Source organism: Cynocephalus volans, chromosome 4 (genome assembly GCF_027409185.1).
Source record: "Cynocephalus volans isolate mCynVol1 chromosome 4, mCynVol1.pri, whole genome shotgun sequence".
In the NCBI taxonomy this organism is placed as follows: Eukaryota; Metazoa; Chordata; class Mammalia; order Dermoptera; family Cynocephalidae; genus Cynocephalus; species Cynocephalus volans.
In genome coordinates this window covers 124233716-124252489 of record NC_084463.1, presented here as the reverse complement: position 1 = coordinate 124252489, position 18774 = coordinate 124233716, and the positions used below count along the sequence as shown (strand labels likewise).

General features: G+C 34.3%; 1 protein-coding gene across 1 annotated transcript in view; it reads right to left on the bottom strand.

The window, feature by feature from the left end:
- LUZP2 (leucine zipper protein 2) overlaps positions 1-18774 on the bottom strand; it is a 502288-nt gene that overhangs the window by 243189 nt on the left and 240325 nt on the right. Inside the window, exons 2-4 of the mRNA XM_063095866.1 lie at positions 13200-13317; positions 9603-9673; positions 7716-7797 (exon numbers count right to left, since the gene is read on the bottom strand). Coding sequence (XP_062951936.1) covers positions 7716-7797; positions 9603-9673; positions 13200-13317 — 271 coding nt within the window. The remainder of the gene's footprint in view (positions 1-7715; positions 7798-9602; positions 9674-13199; positions 13318-18774) is intronic.

Genomic DNA, 18774 nt, shown 5'->3' with positions numbered 1-18774 from the left:
ATAGTTCAAATCTATCAATTCTATTTTCAAGATATTTGATGTATCTGCTTACATATTTCTCTTATCACTTAAGGATTGATGAATATTGAAACTATATCATTAGGTGCATATACATTTATGATGGTTTTAATTTTTTTTGTTTGTTTGTTTTTCTGGTGTATAATGCCCTCACTTATTACATCTTTTTCTTTAAGTTTTAATTACCAGGCAATATTATCATAGCCAATTTTTTTTTCTTTCTTTCATGTTGTTTTGCATATACTTTTCTATCCTCTTATTTTAAATGTGCAGTATTTTCAATTTTTAAATACAGCACGTTTGTGTAAAGTGTCCTATTATCTTAATTTTGTTTATTCTATATTATTTTAAAAATTAAATTTCTAATTTAACCCATTTTAATATATTGTGATTTTTAACACATTGCAACTTTGGCCATCTTGAATTTTTTGCTTACTTTTTTCTTTCTACAGGATAAATCAACTTAATTTTTTTCCATTGAGTAAATCAAGTTTTCCTGCACATGAATTTCAAAGTTATGAACTTTAATTTTGTTCTTGCAACAATTGTTCATAAGTTTATATATATATATATATATATATATATATATATATATAATTTATAATAAATTCCTGCTTATTTACTGTATTTTTCTTTGGTTGCACTGTCCCCATCCGAATCATGTTCTTTTCCCTTTGTTTCTATGTTTCCTAAGTGGAAATCTAAATCTGCCAAGGTATCTGCTCACTAATACTTCACACATCATGTGCAAAGTCCGCTGTATTTGTATTAACTTTTTGAGTATTTCCTTCAGGAGGATCTTCAAAATAGAACTTTGCGTGGCAATGCTTCTGATATCTTATATGCCTTAGCATTGGAATGCCAATTTAGATGGCTAGAATAATCTAGAAGCAATGAACTAAATCATTGCTTCATTGTTTGTTTGTTTTTAAAAATTAATTAATTTAGTTTTACTGGGACACAGTTGATTGTACGTGTGTGTGGGTATAGGATTAAATATCACCTGTGTGCAATATGTGATGTTCAAATCAGGATAATTAGCATATTCAACATTAGACAATGCAATAGATTTTCGTGGCCCCTTACCAATTCCTCCCTTATTCACCCTCCCCATTTCCCACTTTGGTAACCTCAGTTCTGTTCTTTTGAAATTTCAATGTATTATTGTAGTTGTTATATCTTTGTTTGTTTGTTTATTTGTTTATTATTTACTATTTTTAGCTCCCACTTATAAGTGAGGATGTGATATTTTTCTTTCTGTGGCTGACTTATTTCACTTAACATAATTTTCTCCAAGTTTACCCATGTTGCTGCAAATGGCAGTACTGCATTCTTTTTAAAGCACAGCAGTATTCCATTGTGTAAATATACCATATTTTCCTTATCCAGTCATCTGATGATGAACATTTAGATTAGTTCCAACTCTTGGCAATTGTTTTCTTGTATTCATTAGTACTGTTAAGAAGTCTGATGTCTGTCTGATTGTCGCCCTTTTGTAGGTCATCTACTCTTACTTTTGGAAGATTTTGCAATTGAATCTTTGATTCTGATATTCTTAAATTTCAGTATAGCATGGCAAGATTTCCATTTATTTATATTTGTGCTTTTATTCTATGACTCAGATACTTAGCACTTTTAATGTTTATATTCTATTTTCTATTTTTTTGTGTGTGTGTGGGGGGTCCTTCCCTGATGCTGTCTGTGAAATTTTTTTATCATTAGTATTTTCTTACTGGTACTTACAGCTTCTAGTGAGTTCTTTATTTTAGCTATTGAATATTGGATATTGTCTCTATTTCATATTTTCAACTAGCTCGTTTTGATGGATTCTTGTTTTTTCTGTGTGTTGTTAATATCTTTCTTATCTCCTTGGATGTATTTAATATGTTAGTTTTAATTCTTAATTCATTTACTCCAACAATTCTGCTTCAGAGTGCATTTGTGGTCCAATGCATGGTCTTTCTTTTTAGTAGCTCTTTACCTCAAATGTGTTGTTATTTTAGCCTCTTACCTCATTTTTCTCTTTGGAATATTATCTACTCTGGGTGGTACTGTGTACAGGAAAAGTGTTAAAGAAAGATGGCAGCTTTCCTAGCCAGAAAATTAAAGATCCAGGGTAGAGAACTTTAAGTGTAGAATGCTGCTTAGAAGGTTCTGAAGGGGGAAGGGTGGGGAGTATGACTTGACCATTCCTGATTCCTTCAACTCCTCACTTCAGCAGAGCTTTGCACTGCCCTGAAGATAACATGATGACAGTAGAGGCCTGAGCTGTTGCTACTGATTTCCAGGAGGAAGGGGAAGGAAGTGATACTCTGAAGGAAGAGTGGGGGAAAGCAGAAAAGCAGAATTTACAGGTGACCTTCAATTTACCCTCTCATGCATCCAACTGCAGTTCTCTGCTCAGTCAATAGCAACTGCTCCTCCCCGAGACATGTACACACATTCCTGTGAGTCATCTTTATTCTCAGAAATTATTTCATTTATTGTGTTGTTTACTCGTTTTTGTCAATTCTTTAGTCCATATTTTCCTCTAATGTTTATAGTCTCTCTAGAGTTGATTTTAGGGGAAGGAGCTAGCAATGGCATAGGTTTGTCATTTTAGAATAATTCCACAAATATGCATTTAACAAGGGCTTCTGATGACGATGAGTGAATAAAAGAAGAAAGTTTATTCCAAAATTTCTAGCTCTTAGATGCTAGTAAGAATTTTTGAATGCATGTAGAAGCTGTAAGGCTCTAATAAAATCATAGCATCAAGCCTAACCACTTTTCATACATTTTGAACATAAAAGTGTAGGAAATCAAGACTACCATTAAAAAAATAGATTAGAGTAGAAATTATAAGTATGTCACACATGAGAAGGATTTGTCACAAACTTTTTTTCTCAGTCATTATATATACAGAAACGTGTGCATGAGTATATGTACTGGATGTGATCAAAATACATTTCTATAAATAATGTTTCTAGTAGGCATGAACGACAAACCTACTGAATAGGTAATTTATTTATGCAGTTTGCTATAGGAGTGACTCTTAAGTAAGCCTATTTGATATTTTGTTTTTGTGTTTCTTTCCTAAACAGATTATTAATTAATTAATTAATTAATTTATTTATTTATTTATTTATTTATTTATTATTTTTATTATTTTTTTAAATTTTATTTTGTCAATATACAATGTGGCTGAATATTGTGGCCCAGGAGGGAGGGAGGTTTCTAAATACATTATAATAAGATATTAACCTGTAAAATATTTGAGGAAGTATTTCTAACGATGATGGCATTTCTGGGGTTTTTTTTGTTTGGTTGGTTGGTTTTGGTTTTTAAACATCACATTTGTCTTATGATATGAAGATAGATCATTGTCAAAAAAATCTTGCTTTTAACAGCAGATTTTAAAAACCGTGTTTATTCTTCTTTCCTTCCCCTACTGGAAGATGTAAAATGGCAATTATAACATAAATCATACACTAAGAACAAGTAAGCCTTTGTAGGAGATGTAGGAGGGTCCCTACGGGCGGTCCCTACATCTGTGGAAGTCAAGAAAAAAACCACAAGAAATAAGTGCTCTGCTCTGTGATGTATTTCATAAAAGACTCATTAAATTGCTCAATATGATGTGGAAAAGTGGGCATTCATTTGTGTAGGACAGAAAGAACAGTGTATTTTCTAGTTCTGATGTTCTCTTTCTGAGGTATGAATCATGTCTAGAGTGTTCTGACCACAGTCAATGTAAAGCTTTTATCAGCCTTGTGTCCCAGAATGTTCCAAGTGGATAATTACCTTTAGGAGCCTAAGGAGAGGCTCCTACTGGCTTCTCACTTTAAAGTTGTTTAAATTTGCTCTTTTTGAGTCTTCATTCTCCAAGCTCTCATCTCCTTTTGTATGTTCACATGGCAGAGACCAAAGACCACCAAAGCAGCCCCTTCTCCTTTGCATCTTGGGCCACCTTACATAGAATTATCTTTGGAAATGAACACATTTCCTAACTTTATCATTAGATAGGGGAATAGATCTGTATATTTGTTAACTTCAAGAGAGGAATGAGGTGTATTTTGTGGTATTATTTTATATCACCTAGCTATATCAAGATTTCCATTTCTAATTGAAGAGTTACACATTATATGCAATTTTTTATATTTTAATTTTCTGAGAAATATTTAGTAGTATTTGATTTTATATTTATAAAAAAAGTATTTTTTTAAATAATGCAATGCATAAAGAATCCTGTCCTGAAATATAATGTGTCTCTGTATGTCCCTCTCTCTATCTCTCTCTCTCTCCTCCTCTCCACACACACATACACACACATACTCATACAAATAACTCCATATATGTACATTTACATTTGCATATACCTATTATACATAAGTATAATATAAGAATAACATATGATTTTTATGTTATTCTTAAAAATTGACAATAGTGAACAAAAAGAAAATATAGTCTGCAGTTGAGAAAATGGAAGTCATTGGTGAAAAATTTCAATTATCTAGTAGTTGTTAATAATAGCAAAAATGAAGCCAGGTTGCCAATCACTGATAATGTGTCTGATTCCCATAAAGACAGCATTTGTTACTGGGAGCCTGAAATCAGTCTCAAACAATTTAACACCAGCTTTTAAGAAAAGCTATTGAAAATTCATGGTGTGGTATCCAGAAATTGCATAACAAAATGATTTTGAATAGCAATATAAGTAGAGTTGAGGAATGAGAGAATCCTAAGTTATGAACATGAACTATATTATGTAAATCTTCCTTTTTTAAGGTATTCATTTTTATGTCATCCCTGATAAGTCTTTTTTTTTTTTTTTTTTGTCTTTTTTGTGACCAGTAAGGGGATGGCAACTCTTGGCTCGGTGTCGCCCGCACCGCGCCGCCCGCACTGCGCTCAACCAGTGAGCGCACTATGAGATCTGAACCTGCGGCGGGGAGCGTCGCTGCACTCCCAGCGCCGCACTCTCCCTAGTGCTCCACGGGGTCGGCCCCCTGATAAGTCTTAGCAAGGGTTTTAAATGGTTAGAAAGATAAAATAGTCATAGTGATGATGATGATGATGATGATGGTGATGATAATGATATACAACTTGGAGGATCCTCACAATTGATTATGCACTCTGCTCAACACTATTATATGCATGCATCTCATACAATCACCAAATAAACTGTTAGATAAGTAGCACTGACATATCTTACAATGAAAGGGCCTCAGAGAAATAAACTAATTTGCTTATATTTACCCAGCTAAGAAGTGGTGAAAATGAAATTGCAAAGGCAAGCAGAGAGGAAAGGGGAATGATATTAGTTAAGTGTCGACTATCTACTACATGCCAGATATAATTTCAGGGAAATTATGTATGTTATTTTAAAACAAATCACCCTTAAAATTTAATAAATAAGCAAACTTACAGAGGTGTTAGAGCTTGATCAAGTACACAGAGCTAGTAGTAAATGGCTAGCTAGAAATTTGAAACCAGAACACTCTAATTCTGAAGTACATGCTAAATTATGAATCCCTTCAGGGAATTTCTGGTTTAATAGAGTGTTTTAGGTGGAAAGGGAAACTCTGCCTCAAGATACAAGATTGAGCCATAAGGAAGATACTTCAAGCAGGCTGGGAAGAGGGCAAGGAAAACTGGGCTCATCCCATCTTCTTCTTCTCAATGGTGCATTCTTTGTCCATGACATTTCCCATGCTTGAATAGTTTAACTTGGCTTGTGCTCTTTCAGAAGTTATAGTTCTCATCTTTTTTTGATCTTCGACAGTTTGCATAATATACTGGAATAATCATGAGTTCCTGTCTTGGCTCCTCTGCCTTCTAGCTGTGTAAATGAAAACTAGAAACTTAGCTCTTCTGAGTTATTCATTTTCAATAAGGAAACAATAAAACAGTATAGCTTTATTATGAGGATCTCATAAAATAGTAAATGTGAGCACTTCCATTCTGGTCTAACTGACATCATTTGTCACCAGGCTATGATGAAATCCAGATTAAATTAACTGTTCAAGGCAGAAATGAGATTGCAATTTGGGCCGTTAAGTAGAGTGAAAGTGGGTCAGGTGTTGAGGGGAGGGATCAACACTGAATATATGAAATATGGAGATATGTATATTCTTTTATGTAATATTTGGGGTCTAAATGGCCAGACATTAGGCCACAGTTTAGGTGAGCAATGAGAAACAACATGCTTGTCCTTAAAAGTGAGTGGAACGAATAACACTGAATCCTTAACAGAGAACAATCCTGTATCTAGGAAAGTCAACAATTATTGTTAGAAAGGCTGTCCCCAGAAACCAGATAACAGACTAAACTGAGTATTGGAAGCAAAACTCCATATTCTGATTAAGGTTGTTAAAGAAAGCTTTGCAAAGGAAAGACTACCTGACAGTTTTTAGAGGGCCTGGAATTTCAGGTAATTGACCTGGATGGAGACACCACCTTAAACATGTCTCTAGCTTCTGTAAACCTGATGCTTTTTCACCTGTCCTACATGCATGTGCTAGGCCAGTCTTATTCTGGACAACTCAGTGATATGCTTGAGTTATCCTGCCTTAGCCTCCTGACACCCTCATTGGTGCCCCAACCCCTCCGGAGGAGTCCTCCTCCTGGGAGCCCACTTTTCGAGTACAAACCAACTAATTCAGAGACAACACCCACAACTTCCCCTTTTATTGGGCTGTCACACTCTAGGCTACTGTAGACCTGCCCTATTCACCTCAGGGCCAGGTACCCACAACTCAGTACACCCTTATATCCCATAGCCCACTGAAATCATTCAAATTGACCAATCTTAAGCTTCCTTACTTTGCCTCTCCCTCCTAATGCCTCAGAAACCACAATAAACGCTCTTGCCCACAGTTTCCCCCTCTCCATCTGCTTCCTGATCAGTCCTGGTGCTTCCCCACATGGGCTCCTGCTGTGTGACATGCCACCTCTCTCGAAAAATGTGAAAAATAAATATCTTTTCAATGATTTCCTGGTCTGTAGGCCTTACTGTATCTCATGTTATCTATGAAAACACTATATTTTAAAACAGACTCAGGCCCTGAAAACAAAATATAAGTTCCAATTGCCATAAATGGTACATAAGGTGGGTCTGGGGAATAAGGTAGAAATCTAGTTTTCTCAGTAGTACCATCCCTCCTGCCAATGACGGATAGTAATTATGAGCTGAAATGTGAGGGGAGGAGGGGTGGGTCAAGAGGACATCATTTGAGGGAGAAAATCTGGAGGAGCAGTTTAATCCTTAACTCTTGGGGTGTATCCGAGTAACCTGTGGAGTTGATTAAATAGGCAGATGGTATGGCCTTGCTCCTGAGAGATTTCTATTCAGTGGCCGTGGAGTGTGTTAGGAATCTGCATAGCTTAACTTACTTTAAGGTGAGTTCCATCTCACAATCCCAGAACCACTGATGTGGGGTCTGAACCAGCACCTTTGCTAAACATTGTCCCTTGGTCGCTCATTCATAAAAGAAGGTTGGAAATTTAAAGACACCTAAGAATCAAATAAAACATAAATCTTTTATTGGAAAGAATGCTGACCAAGTATTGCTCTGATCCTGGTGACTGAAGCTTCTTTGACTGTATTTTCATTTTCACTTTTTACATCTATGTTTATTCCTATATATAAAAGAAGAAAAAGAAAGCAACAATTTCCCAGCCCCAAAGCAAAGAGCACAAAGAAAAAACATACTTACAGTAGCCTGGTGTTTTTCTGCTTTCTCAGATGTCTCTTTAAGTTGATTTTGCAGGGCCTCCTGGAGAGACTTCATCTCTTCTCTAGTTTAGTAGAAAACAGAGAACGAAAGAGGGACATAATATAATTCAATTATTTCTTATGTATGTTATGAAAGAAGGTTTTGGTGTCTTCCTACATTTAGGAAACAGATAACTAGAATTGTTTAAGGTCACAATTAAGTATACAGGATGTATCTAAGAGCTCTGGTAATAAAAGGCTTTCTCTCCTAATCAAATACTAAAAGCAGACTGTATTTAAAGGAAATTGCCCTGCCACTATGCTTTATAAGAATCCCACTGTGTGAATCATCTGTGAACTGCATAATGTGTTAAATCAAATCAATATAATAATGCGAGTTGAAGAGCTAATTCCACTGACAGCATGCCAGAGTATGAACATGCTGATTGGAAAAAGTCACCGTAGATTTGCTGATAGTAAAATTACTATTCCCTTCTGCTGCTTCTAATTGATTAATAAAGTATTGTGCTATACACATCCTTTATAAGGCCTGAGACTTTTTGTAAAAACAAAGGGAAAAGAGGCTTTTCTCTAACTTGAGGGCTGCCTCATTTAAGAGGGATAATAAAGGAAATACAAATCTACACACACACACACACACACACACGTTCTGTCTCAAGCTCACGAATGCATATTGACCCTGTCTCCTTTGTTAAAAAGAGAAATATTTCTTAAATTCGCATTCCTCTTAGGGGTTAGGTTTTATTCATTTATGACAAATGATATTATCTTCCTGTGTCTTCATTTTATCACCCAGCTATAACTTCAAAAAAGATCAGATATTAGATAAGGGTTAGAGTGTGTGCGTGTGTGTGTGTGTGTGTGTGAGTGTGTGTATGTGTGTGCATGCACGCGTACGTGTTTATTAATTCTGGGTACAGAAACTCCCTCAAAGCAACAGCAAAAAACCAAAAAACCAAAACAAAACATAAGCCTGTCCCAGTCTTACTAGCACCTAAACTAATTAAAAATCCCCAATCTAATGTCAAAAGGCTTTTTCAGACTCAGTTTATTTATTTATAAAACATGGACAAGATGGTAGAACTACCTCATAGGATAGTGGTCAGGTTTAGATGACAAAATGTAAGACAGATGCTTAGCACAATGCCTGGAAAAGAACTACTTAACAAATGTTTGATCACTCACTGCTACAACCACCAGCACCACTTTCAAAGGTAGTTGTGAGGATGAAACAAGAAAACATAAATAAAACGACTAGAAGAGCCTCTAGTAAATGCATAATAAATGTCAGTTTGTTTCTATCTTAAAATACCTTGACTTTTCTTTTTGACTTTAAGAAGCAATTTTAAAATCAGATGTATTTTTTATAATTCATAAAAGTTTTTCATAACACACTTCCTTCAAAAGAAAACAAACCAACACTAATAATATTGTATTAATTCTACTTGTGTTGCTAGTAGGATCGCCCTATTTCATACCATTCCACCATTATCTCCATAATCAAGCTTTGATCCTATTAAATATGGTCCACTGAAGTCAATGTTATCAAATCTATTGATGGGCAGACTTATTACAGATCCTTAACACTCAAATTGTGCTCTACAGAAGAGTAACATCAGCATCAGCATCACCAAGGGCTTGTTAGAAATGCAGAATCCAAAGCCCCACCCAGATCTACTGTATAAGAATCTGCATTTCCACAAGATTCCCAAGGCAACCGCATGTACATTCAAATGTAAGTAAGAAGATAAAAAAGTTCATGCATTTAGAATTAACGGATTCTAGAGAAGTTTCTAGATGTAGTTTGACACATTGGCAAAAAAGGACTGAGGGGGAAAAAAAAAAAAGAAAGAAAGCAAAGTCTTACCTTTGTTTCTGGCCTAATTCCAGGAGCTTCTGAACATCAGTTTTGGTGGATTGCTCATCGTTTTTTAAAGACTGATAAGAAAAGTGGGAAAAGGTAGTCTTATTCAAGTGAAAAACTGAGATTCACTTTATTTTTGGCTCTATGGTACTAGTTATGACCGTACCTGTGTCCTGGAACAAGAATGTGAAAACAAAGCCACGGTGTCTTCAGGGCTCTAAGATACAGACAGGAATTTATGACACATGCTAGTGCATGTGCTACACAGTAGGTGAAAGGCATTAAGCAGTCTTAGATTTTAGAGGTTTCATGGAGAAGAAACTACTTTCCAAATATCTAGGCCTTCTTAAAAGTGAATATAAGCTATATCTTCTACTCCTCCTTTGATGTTTTGCTGTGTTCACTGCAAGCATTTTAAACCAGCTCTGGCATAGTTTCTATAAATACAAGGGGATAAAGAAAGCTTCCCTAGGTAAGCTAGAAAATACAATTCAAGACCAAAGCAGCCAAAAAGCATGCCCCTGTCTGGTCTGGTCTATTTTTTATTTATGAGTACTTCAGGATAAACAAAAATATAGGGCCATGTAAAATTGTAACTGGCCTCTCCAATAGGGTATTAAGAAAAAAATATATATCACCTCAGTTATTAGTGTTTATATACTCCAGCAAATTAAGAATTCAAGGACCAGGAGTTAAAGAAGACAAGCCCTTGAGATTTTTCTCATAAGAGAATCTGTCCCATTAAGGCTTCCCTACTAATTTTCTTATTTATACTCAATAAACTATTTAATAGAATACCCTGTCATTCTTGATATTACAAGTTGAAACTGAGAAGCAATAATATTGCTTGCAGAAGAGCGGCTGTGACAGGTAGGGAACTGACAATAGCAAGAAGGGCAAACACTTTATTTAATATTTATTTAACAAATATCTATCATGAATTATGGAAAGACCTGTGCACAGGTGTGGTGCTTACCTTCACAATTTTTTCAATCTAATATTAAACATAGACAATTTTAATATAGTATAATAAGTATTATAATGGGAATGAGGGGGATAAACTTCACAAGAAAAAGCTTTTCTTGCAATGACTGACTGAGGTTATCATTAGGATGCAGTCAATAAACAGTGTTATATTTATTTGGAAAAAGTAGCTTCACATAAAATGTAAAGAAAGCAAAAAGAGGAATTAAAATGGGGAAAAAAGTCATCCTTCGTAAGATTTACACACAAAAGTGCATCACAGTCATATAACCTGGGCAGGTAACAAAACTGTTCCTTTGATTTCCTCATCTGAAAAGCAATGTAGGAATTCCGAAGAGCCTATTTTAGACAGTTATTGGAAAACTCAAAGGGGGTAATAGATATTTGAAAGCACATGGTGAAAAGTGCAATAAGAATATGCTTATTCATTTAATAACCATCTTCTGTACTCTGGGCATTCTGAAGAAAAGCAAGATTTAAAGGTCAAGGGACTGTACTAGAGAATTTCTTTTTTTAAAGGGCAAAACTGAGATGCTGAAATGAGAAGTGCAGATACATAGATAGAAGTGAGTAAAATGTACCCAAATAGAAGAGCTGGGGTGTTCTTGGTTATCATTTAACCAAGAACATATAGCGGAATATAATTCTCTGAAAATAATCTTGGTTTCCTTAAGGATTCCAAAGGTTGATAATTAGCCAGTATGTTGATTGATTGCCCTGTGTGATTGACCCATCCAGATTCTGTGGTTACAGAGACTAACAAGGCTTTCAAAGCTCCTACCTTCATGAAGTTCCGTTTGTAAAAAAAATGTACAATGGGCTATATAGTTATTCAACATAAGCTTGAAATCTAGAATTATCATTTATTATACCCATGATGTTGGGCAATTCCTGTGGCCTATTTGTGTCTTGTTTCCAACTTTTATAATGAATGTAGTGTTACTTTAATTTTGCATAGAAGTTGCTAAAAGGATTCAATAAGATAAAAGGTGAAAAACGTCTTACACAATAGCCGGTACAAAATAAACAAAAGGCATTTTAAAAATCGCAACTAAATTTAGTGGTAGTATTGCTACCTTTCAGAAAATGTAACTCCATGATATTATACATTTTTATCAAGCAATTTTCTAGACTGTTATTAGATATCTTGACTTAGGCTACTGGTATAGAGAGAACGAGTAACCTGGGACTATTGTAAACGCTGAATTCTCCTGGGCATCTGACCATATGCTTGCAATAGTCTCAGTATGCCAGGTGTTCCGTGCCTCTGAGAAGATGCAGGTGCTTGAATACTCTTGCTAGTCTCATTCACCGGGTGAGTTCCCACTTAATAGTAAAGTGCAGCTCAGACATTGGCTTCCCAGAGGAAATCAATATGCTCCCATTTCATCCTAATCCGTGTTTCCCTAGTGCTCTGTGCACACTTCCATCATAGCACTATTATTCCTGCACTGCTATCATTCTGCTACTGTCTCTATGTCCTAGTGGGTTGTGAATTTTTTTCCCCCTCTTATTTTCTTCTTTTCCAGATGCAACACAATTTCTGGAACAAGAACTTGTATATTGGGTTTAAATACCAGCTCTGTTCCCTATTTGGGTTCTCTAAGCTTCTTAACCTTCCTGTAAGTATGTTTTCTCACCTATAAAATGAGACTAATAATAACTATAGCATAGTCTTCATCTAAAAATTAAGTAAAAATTGTAGAAAGAGGACATTTTACAGGACCTTGACCGTGTTCAATAAGCCATAGTGGTTACTGACACCACCATCATTGTCATCACCATCATTGTCATCATCATTGTCATTCTCAGGGGAGCAGAAAGCTAAGGAGAACAGTATGGACAGTGGTGACTCCGCCTGGCTCAGAAACATGGTTCAATTCAATAACTTATAGAGAGGCTCGGGAGCCAGATTACCAGCATTTAAACTTTGACTTCTTTTGTGACATTCAAAAGTAACTCGTCTTCTCTAAGCATGATTCCCTGTGTGTACCAAGAAAAATCACAGTAGTACCTACGTTATAGATGTGTTATGAGAATTATATCATATAATACATGCAAAGCCTTTACAATACTGTAGGCATGCAATGTTTAAGTCAAATATCAAAAAAAATCAGATATTTCAGAAACTTTTCTTATCAGATATAGACCATCTTTTGTGTTTTTTGATTGAGATTTCACCATACTAATACATTTTTACAGATGATAATCTCATTTCTAAGGCATCTACCCATTAAGATAATGACGTTTATTAAAGAATCTTCAGCTATATCATAGAGAATTTAAAATTCTCTTCTTGACATTATTTCTGCATTCATTAAACTCTTGGTCATAATTACTTTATCTCATTTTATAATATGAAAATCACAGAGGTCAAATTGATCTTAGAAGCTGTGAGGAACTGATGGCTTTGCCAAGCATACAATTGTCTCATTTCTATATTTGCAAATCACAGTTCCTACTGCACTTCGTATGCCATTTTTTCCAAAGCTCTTGTAATAATAAGTAATAACTACCATGGTTAATCTCAGAAATATATTAAAAACTGTTAAAATGCATGTTAATCCATTGAGGCAAATCATTCTTTGCTCCTGGAAAAATTAGTTTTCATCTCACCTGAAGGTTGACTTTAATTCCATCAAGTTCTCTTGATGTCTTTGTCAGCTGACGGAGGATGGTGCTTCGCTCCTTAAAAACTTCTTTCAGCTTCTTTTCCAGCTCTTCATAGTCCTGTCTAACACAGAAAGAAAAGTCATGAGAGCCCCCCAAATGCTGCTACCCGCATCAGTCATAATCAGTAATCCTAATATTTTTATCGAATTCTAGATTAATTAAAACCTTAATTAATATAATGTTATTATTATTTCATAAAGAAGGGGAAAATTGAACAACTAAACATCTTTATAACAAAGGTTACATTTGCAATGAGGACTATTCATGCTCCAAGGACGTTCCAGGACAATATTCTGCATTCATATTTATAATATACTTTATCATGTCCCTCTTGGAAAATAGATATTTTCTATGACACCACACTTTTTTCCCAGGTTCTTGAAATTTTACAGCAAGAGTATGATTTAGAGCAATGTATCTCAGAGACATAGAGATGTTCTTACATTGGCGGAACAAACTTAAGGGTAGAGTCTGAACATAGAGCAGGGAGTTTTCTTCTTCCCTGGTTTGTAGAGAAGGTAGCCCATTGAAAAGGCACCCCCTTCCAAACATGTCTAAGAATTCCTATTGCTACTATAGAGGTACTGGGAAAAGCAAATCTCTCAAAATCAGTCAATAAATGCAGTAATTACAGTGAACTTTAAACAGAGGGATGCAGTTACTACCCTAAGGTCCTCTTCAAAAGAAGAATAAGCAAAAAGTGTGTGCATGCATGCCTGTGAGTGTGTGTGTGTGTGTGTGTGTGTGTGTATGGGGATGGGGGGGGTGGGGGAGGGGGAAAAGAGAAAACAAATAATTCCCAGTGCAGCTTTAAACTGTGACTGATAGGGAAAGGTTAAAATGATTAAATGAAGCACAAAAGAGAGCTGCAAATCCAGGCAGACTTCCTAGAAAAAGCATTATAAAATATGTAAGATGTGCTTTATAATATAAATATAAAGTAGTTCTATGAAAGGGAAAAACATTTGTAAATACTAAGAAAATAAGCTTGTTCAATTAAAAAAAAAAAAAAAGAAGTGAATATATGTCAGCAGGCTTGGAGTCCTAATCGAGGGGTGGGATATTTACTGAAATGGGAATGTTAAAAGTATGGGCAGAAGCATGCAAGCCTCTTAAATGATGTTTAGGTATCTGGGGTCTATTTTGAGAACAAGGGGAAGTAATTGAAAGATTTTTAGCAAGGAGTGACAAGGTCAAATTTATGTTTTGGAAAGACCTAACTTGGGACTGAATTGAAGTATTACAAAACTTGAAGAAGGGGAAGCTGTTAAAAGAAATTTACAACTGCAATAGTCCAGGCTAAAGTTCATGGAGGCCTAACTAGTTCCGAAGCATTGGGGACAGGGAAACTTGAATTGATTTCAGCAAAACACACAAAATGGAATCAATAGGATATCTGTTTTTTTGTTGTTGTTGTTTGTTTGTTTTGTTTTGTTTTTGTCTGTGCATGTCATGGGGAAAGAGTCAGAGGGAGTTAGTTAATAATAATGCCATCTTTCTGGCTTAGGCATTTGTTGGCACAGCTCTTCAATGAGAGAAGTCACAGAAAGAACAGTGTTTTTAGTGCAAGATGACTTGACAAGTTCAATTTTAAACTTGTAGGAAAGTGGCTCAAACTCTCCCAGCTTTAGTTTTCTTTATCTGTAAAATATAAACAGCATTGATGTCACCCATTTTTTTTATGTGGCAAATGGTGTAACTTATGTAGAGCTTTGAATCGATAGTAATTAACTAAAAATATGTACAAATTTTCTACTATGGAGCAATTTGATGTATTTGCAGTCATTCTGCAGAATTATAAATGAATTGTGTCTATCAATGACCATAGTAATGGTTAATAAATGCATCCCATCTAGAATAGGCTTCTATTACAATTCTTCACTTTTTCTCATTTGCTAAATGTAGGTCTCTAGCACTCTTCACATTCGTCTTGTTAAAAGGAAATTGGAATGACACACTGCTAAGATCCACAATATTTCTCACTGGTCTTGAGATTTTCAGTGACAACAGTAATCATCCAGTAATCATTGAATTATTACTGTCCCAGGTTTCCATTTCGTCTCACTGGCAAAGTCAAATAACTAATGGAAAGGCACATTTCCATTTTATTCCAATTTTACAACCTTACTTCATGCCCCAGTTTGTTTCTCCTAAACAATAAACACATCTCTGAAATTATCTTAAGTGATCGTAATAAATCATAACAGTAGATAACATGTATTGACAACATATTGCATGCATGATGGTGTTATGCATATCAATTTGTTTAATATTGAAAACAACTTCATGAGATGAACACTATTAACCCATTTTACAGTTGATAACATTCAATCACAAGGATAATAAATAACTTTCAAGGACATGCTCCTATTACTTTGCCCTTCACAGAACTTAGTGTGTATTACTGGCTTCTTCACTACTAGATATATGTTTTTAATATTGAGTTTATCTGCTATGTATTACTTTTCACTATGCTAAATTATGAATATCTTCCATCTGTTTCTGTTTATAACCATCTTTTAATTCCATTACCATATTTGGTAATCAAATAACTTCATGAAAAAAAAAGAACCAATTCAAATCACTCTATTTTCTGGTAAATACAATGAGAACCATGAAGGGGATATAATTTATTATGGAAATATAGCCAGAAGTGATAAATAATAACATCGCTCTTGATTCAGTCATTCAAGATCCTTATAAAAGAAGCAACCAGGTTACTCTGTAGAAGTAACCGTAATGGAAGTATTGGTTAACATTTAACAAAATATTCTTGAATTCACAAATGAATGCATATTCATTTTCCAATAAATGTTTCCCCAAACACATAAAAACATGTAATCCTCCTAGCCTTATGTTCTGCAACTAGCTTTAGATCTTGGAATGTTTTTGATGTCTAAATATGTTATTAATCATTTTGGATGTACTTAAGTATATTTCACCACCAAGAATTTATGGAGTTTCCAATTTTTCTTTCTCTCTTATAAAATGGTAAAATCCATACATGTGGGAACAAATATAATTTAATAAATATTTCTGTGACATGTTCCTAGAAAGGGAAATATTACACTAAAAGTTAATATGTTAATTTTAATATGCTCTAGTAATTGCCTTCTTATAAGCTGTTTTAGTCTGTAATTCTTTTATCAGCATTTTCTGACGTTCTTCTCTGCACATTCACCTGAACTGGATATTGTCCTCTTTCTCCACCACCCCCCCCCCGCAAACCGTAGCCCTTGTTTTTTTAATATTTGTTAATGGCATTAGCCATATCTTCTTCTCGAAAAATTTTCCATTCAGTTCATTAAGGAGATTGATTGTATTTCCATAACTTTATTACTTGTGTTTCTTTCTCAATGAGTTATCTGTTTATGTGTTTTATCCATTTATATTTGGGGTTAGTTACTGTACTGGTTTGCTAGGGCTGCCATAACAAAGTACAACAGAATGGGTAGCTCGATCACTAGCAGTTTTTTGTCTCACAATTTTGGAGGCTATAATTCCAAAATCAAGTTGCTGGCAGGGCTAGGTTTTTTCTGAGAGCTGTAAGAGAAGGATCAGTTCAGGCCTCTCTCATTGGCTTGCCAATAGCCATCTTCTCCTTACGTCTCTTCACATCACCTTTCTTCTATGTATATCTCTGTGTTCAAATGTTCCCTTTTTATAAGGAAACTAGTTATAATAGTTTAGAGTCTACCCTAATGACCTCGATTTGACTTTACCTTTGTAAACAGCCCATTTCCAAATAAAGTTACATCTAAAGTACTGGAGGTTAGGACTTCAACATATGTATTTCTGGAGATGTAATCCAACCCATAATAGTTATCTGATGTTTTTAGGCGATCTTCCATCAGAATGGTTTTTACTTCATTGTCATTATGTAGAAATATTTTTTTATAAACCACTATTAATGCTTAAATTTACCCCTCCCCAATTTTGAAAACAATTCTATATGTAGATAAAACTTTTTCTTTATGGCATCTGGATTGTCTTTACACAGGTAGATCTTCTCCACCCAATATTGTTATTTGAAAGTTTTGCATGTTTATGAAAATTTATTAGTTGTTAATTGTTGCTAAACTATCAACTTAATTTTGGAATATATTTTATGTATATAGTAAAAAATAGGAATATAACTGAAATACGAAACAGGTATAGCCAATTGTCCTATCACAATTAGAGATAATTCTTCATACTCTAATTTTCAAATGGAACTTTCAATGATACAAGAAATTCTTTTTACTGTTTTTTAAAATCTTTTATTCTGATCCATTGATGAATTTGTCTATACCACAGTTTAATTATTAAAACTGTACACTACATCTGAATATTTCTTAGATTTGCTCCCCACTATAATTTTGTTCATAGTTTTATTGACAAATTTTCTCTTTTGTTTTTTCTCAGTGAATTATAGAATGAGTTTCTCAGTTTCATAAAAACTCCTGTGGGGAATTTAATTGGAACTGCATTCACATTATAGTTGTATTTAGGGAAATTTAACAATCTTGCTCATCCCATCCAGAAATAGAGATTGTCTCATATATTATTGTAGTACTTTTATGTGATTTGGCAATGATCAAAAATTACTTCATAGAGTTCTTATTCATTTTTTTGTTAGGCTTATTGCTGTTATGTGAATGGATTTTTCTATTCAATTGTCTAAATGGATTTTGCTAGTTTGTTTTAAAGCTATTGATCTGTAAGTTGATCTTGAGTCCAGATACCTTATCAAACAACGTTAATAGTTGCCATAGTAATTCAGTTAATTCTTTTGTTTTTTTAAGTTGTTCCATTTTTTTAGAAATAACAAATCTTGAGATCTAACAACACTACTCTAGAGCTCTTAATTTAATAAAGTTTAAATCAGAAGGCATCCAGCATGCTATTGGAGGATCCTTTTATTAAAAACAAAAATAATTTTAAATAAATTGAAACATTAAAAAACTATATTGTGATAAGCATTATTGATTGTATTTTATCTGTATATAGAATTAACAGTCAGAAATATTGGTTAGGGCAGGACATCAAAAGAGAAAAAAGAGTAAAAATGGTTTCCAAGAATGACAGGATAAATCATAGGATATAAGAGCCTATTTGCAGAGGTTTCTACTGGCCTAAACAAGGACAATTTAAACAGGAAATTAAATACTAATTTTTAGGAAGAAAAAAAAGAAGTTACATGGTTCCAAAAACCCATTATTCTGTAAAGGCTGCTATGCAGTTATTCATTTAAAAAGGAAAACTCTAATAACTAATTTTAAAATGAAGAAGTGGAGACAACCTAAGATTTGCATATGTAGAAAAAGGAAGAAAATATATATTTTTAGGAGGAGATTTCATAAAGGAAGTGAGATGAGGCAATTTTTCTATCTGGATTGACGAGAGTAAATAAAAGCACAGCAGGCCAATGTAAGAATTTGAGCCAAGGCTAGAAGTGAGAATTCATTTAGCCAAACTCCATTTATTAAGCACCTTGTAATGTGTTATCAAATAAATACAATCTGGACTTAAGAAAATA